The 3,005-nt window shown below is 43.8% G+C and overlaps 1 protein-coding gene across 1 annotated transcript; it reads left to right on the top strand.

The window, feature by feature from the left end:
- The first annotated feature begins 1,346 nt into the window (after positions 1-1,346).
- Positions 1,347-2,393, top strand: LOC101861084 (beta-4C adrenergic receptor-like). The gene has a single exon (XM_005111048.1). The coding sequence runs from the start codon at positions 1,347-1,349 to the stop codon at positions 2,391-2,393; it is 1,047 nt and encodes a 348-aa protein (XP_005111105.1).
- The last annotated feature ends 612 nt before the right edge of the window (positions 2,394-3,005 follow it).

The following is a 3,005-nucleotide window of genomic DNA, read 5'->3' on the forward strand; positions in this document are numbered from 1 at the left end:
CCCCCTCCCTTTCTATTCAAGTTAGATCTTTTACGAGGTGGGCTTCGACTAGGGTTGAAAGGAATACATGGCTCCAGCAGAAAGAGCGATAAAACTTCTCCCCACACGAGAGTCGAACTCGTGTCTTCTGCGTACTACGCGTAACCAATACATCCCAAACGCCGGTATAAAAAGGTCTGAAAAGCAGCTTAAGTCATATAAAAATAACATTTTATTTTTCTTATAAGCACTGATTAGAACCTTCCTGGGGTTTGACAAACTCGCACATTTTAAAAAATAAATTCATCGAACTCTGAATTTCGAATTCGAAATTCCAAAATCCGATTAGACCCGCCTACTTTCAGTGGAAATTTGGACACGTTTGTTACATACATCATGCCGCGATGGGGGAGTAGAAGATTGGACTCATTCTCTGTGGCAGAATCAATACCGTTCCGTGGGACTACTAGTTCTCATTAATTGTAGACAGGCAAGAGGGATTTCCACAGTTGTTGTGACAGACCAGTGCGAGGTTTCATATGTGGCAGTTTCAAGATTTTGTTTTTGGAAATGCCAGCTTCTGGGCTCATTCTGTTAAATAAAGTGAACGTGCTATCTATCAACATGGTGACAATAGAATAGAGTACAAGAATACGGTGTGAGAAAAAAAATAAAAAGAACAACAACAACAACAACAACAACAACAACAACAAAACAACAACAACAACAACAACAACAACAATAACAAACAAACATGAACGCAGAATGTCTACGCATGACGTTATAAACACAACACGAGAGCCTTCTTGTTCCCATACGGCAACAGATTTTACTTCCTTACTTTAACACTAAGGCAATTCCAGTGTTGTTGGCTATCAACAGCGCCTTTGGTGCAAAGTTAGGCGCTTCGCCATTGCATGCAGAAGACTTGAGTTCCATTTCTGTGTAGGGAGAAGCTCGTTTTTTTCTTCTTGGACGTTGTATCCCTCTCAGCCTGTGTTGACCCTGGCAGGTATGGTTGAAACCAGCTTTCTAAATCACCTAAATTATTGTGTCAATGGCAACGTAAAAACACTGTTACTGCTAGTATAGTCCACGCATTTTGTTTGTTTGTTTGATAACTGGATCATGCAACGACTAAGGGCAGCAACTGCAGAGCTTTCTAGTTCACAAGGGCTGAGTAAGAGATTTCCCCCTTTCTTTCCAAGAACTCAGCTCCGCTACTGGTAACCATGGCAATGATCTATCAGTTCCTTTGTTCATAATAGTGGTCCCAACCTAGGCCACAGAGACGAGATGCCTTATTCTTTTCATAGGAGTATTTACTCTATAACACGATTTCAACTCCGTCGTTGGTGGTAACCGTGATGTCGACTCCCATGATGTCGGTAACCATGGAAACGACCTCGGTGACACAGCAGACAGAAGAAGCCTTTTCTACGGCGACTTCAGCCGTGGACGTGTTCCTGTGCCTTTTCGCCTCTCTCCTCTGTCTCTTTATCTGTACCGGAAACGTCCTGACGATCTTGGCCATACTCCGCACGGGGGCGCTGAGGACCTTCTCCAACGTCTACGTGGCTGGCCTGGCCGTGGCGGACTTCCTGGTGGGGGTGTCTCTCAGCCTCCTGGCGCTCTTCATGATCCCGCGTCTCCGACAGACTCTGTACTTCCAACATATCAATCTGTGCGTTTTCATGCAAGGGATCGTCATCGGAATGGTACTGCTATCAGTGGAGCACTTGTGTATGATATCCGTAGAAAGGTATCTTTATATTGTGAAACCTTATTTGTACCACCGAATCATAACTAAAAATGTTGTGGCAACGACAATGGTTGTGGCTTGGACTTTGGGAATTTTTTATTCTCTGGCGCCACAGTTTAGTTATAGACCATACGGGGAAATCCCGGTGTGTGATCCATCTGAAAACTTACCTGTAGAGTATCTCGTCTATAGCAATACTGTTATCTACTTTATCACTGTAGCTGTTATTATTGTCATGTACACCCGGATTCTAAAGGTAGCTTGCCGTCAGCGGAATGCGATACTGGCGGTTACCGTTGTGGTTAAAGCTGACAATTCAAATGTTAGTCCTTGCGTGATGGAAGATGAGTCGGCAAAATCACGCCGCGCTACTTTAAAGAGCGTCAAGTTCTTTCTCACTGTGTTTGGAGCTTACTTCCTCTGCATCACTCCGATGGTCGTGTGTATCTGTGTCGACTATTTCGTCAACGTCAGTTATATACTGTTCCGGATTTTAAACCTGATAGCGCTCACCAACTCTGGGATGAATTTTATCATCTACTCCATCCAGAACAAGAAATTTCGTCACGCGTTTCTGCGCATGCTTCCGTGTGTCAACAAGTGTCGCCGCTCAACACCATCTCCTTCTGTTGTCTCGGACTCTGATAAGTAACAAACACACTTGTGTTTTTGTTAAAAGTAAAGTATACCCCCCCCCTCCCGAAAAAAACCGACCTCACCCCCCCTCGACCATCGCATTCACATCCCACGTTTCCTGTTCCCGAGAGACGTAGCTGCTACACCACTCAGACCCCACACAGTGATCCCGTAGTGACTTTGGATGTTGCACAACAAGTCTAGTAGTTCGATTTTGTTTGTTTGTTGTTTGTTTTGTTTGTTTGTTTTTTTGGGGGGGAGAAACTTTGCTTTTACTTTTTTCTTATTCGTCATGGGAAAAAAATGGAAAATTCCAGTACATTCAGCAGCAGTGAGTTCGATTTCCGAATGGAGTTGTTATTTTATCGAGTATCTCCCTCTGCTGGAATGATTTTTCTCTCTCAGCCCTTGCTGGGTCTGACTGGCACAGTCGAAACAGCCTTCCTCCGGAATGATCTTTCTTTCTCTCGATAGAAACAAGTATGGGTTGTCCTGGGAAAAAAATGCAGAACATGAACTCTAAATTAAAACAAAATGGACATATTACATCTACGTGTGCATGTATACTATGTTACAAGGTTTTAAATGCGCGTGCGCGCGACACGTGTGTGTGTGTGTGTGTGTGTGT

This window comes from Aplysia californica, unplaced genomic scaffold, assembly GCF_000002075.1.
Source record: "Aplysia californica isolate F4 #8 unplaced genomic scaffold, AplCal3.0 scaffold00991, whole genome shotgun sequence".
NCBI classification, from domain to species: Eukaryota; Metazoa; Mollusca; class Gastropoda; order Aplysiida; family Aplysiidae; genus Aplysia; species Aplysia californica.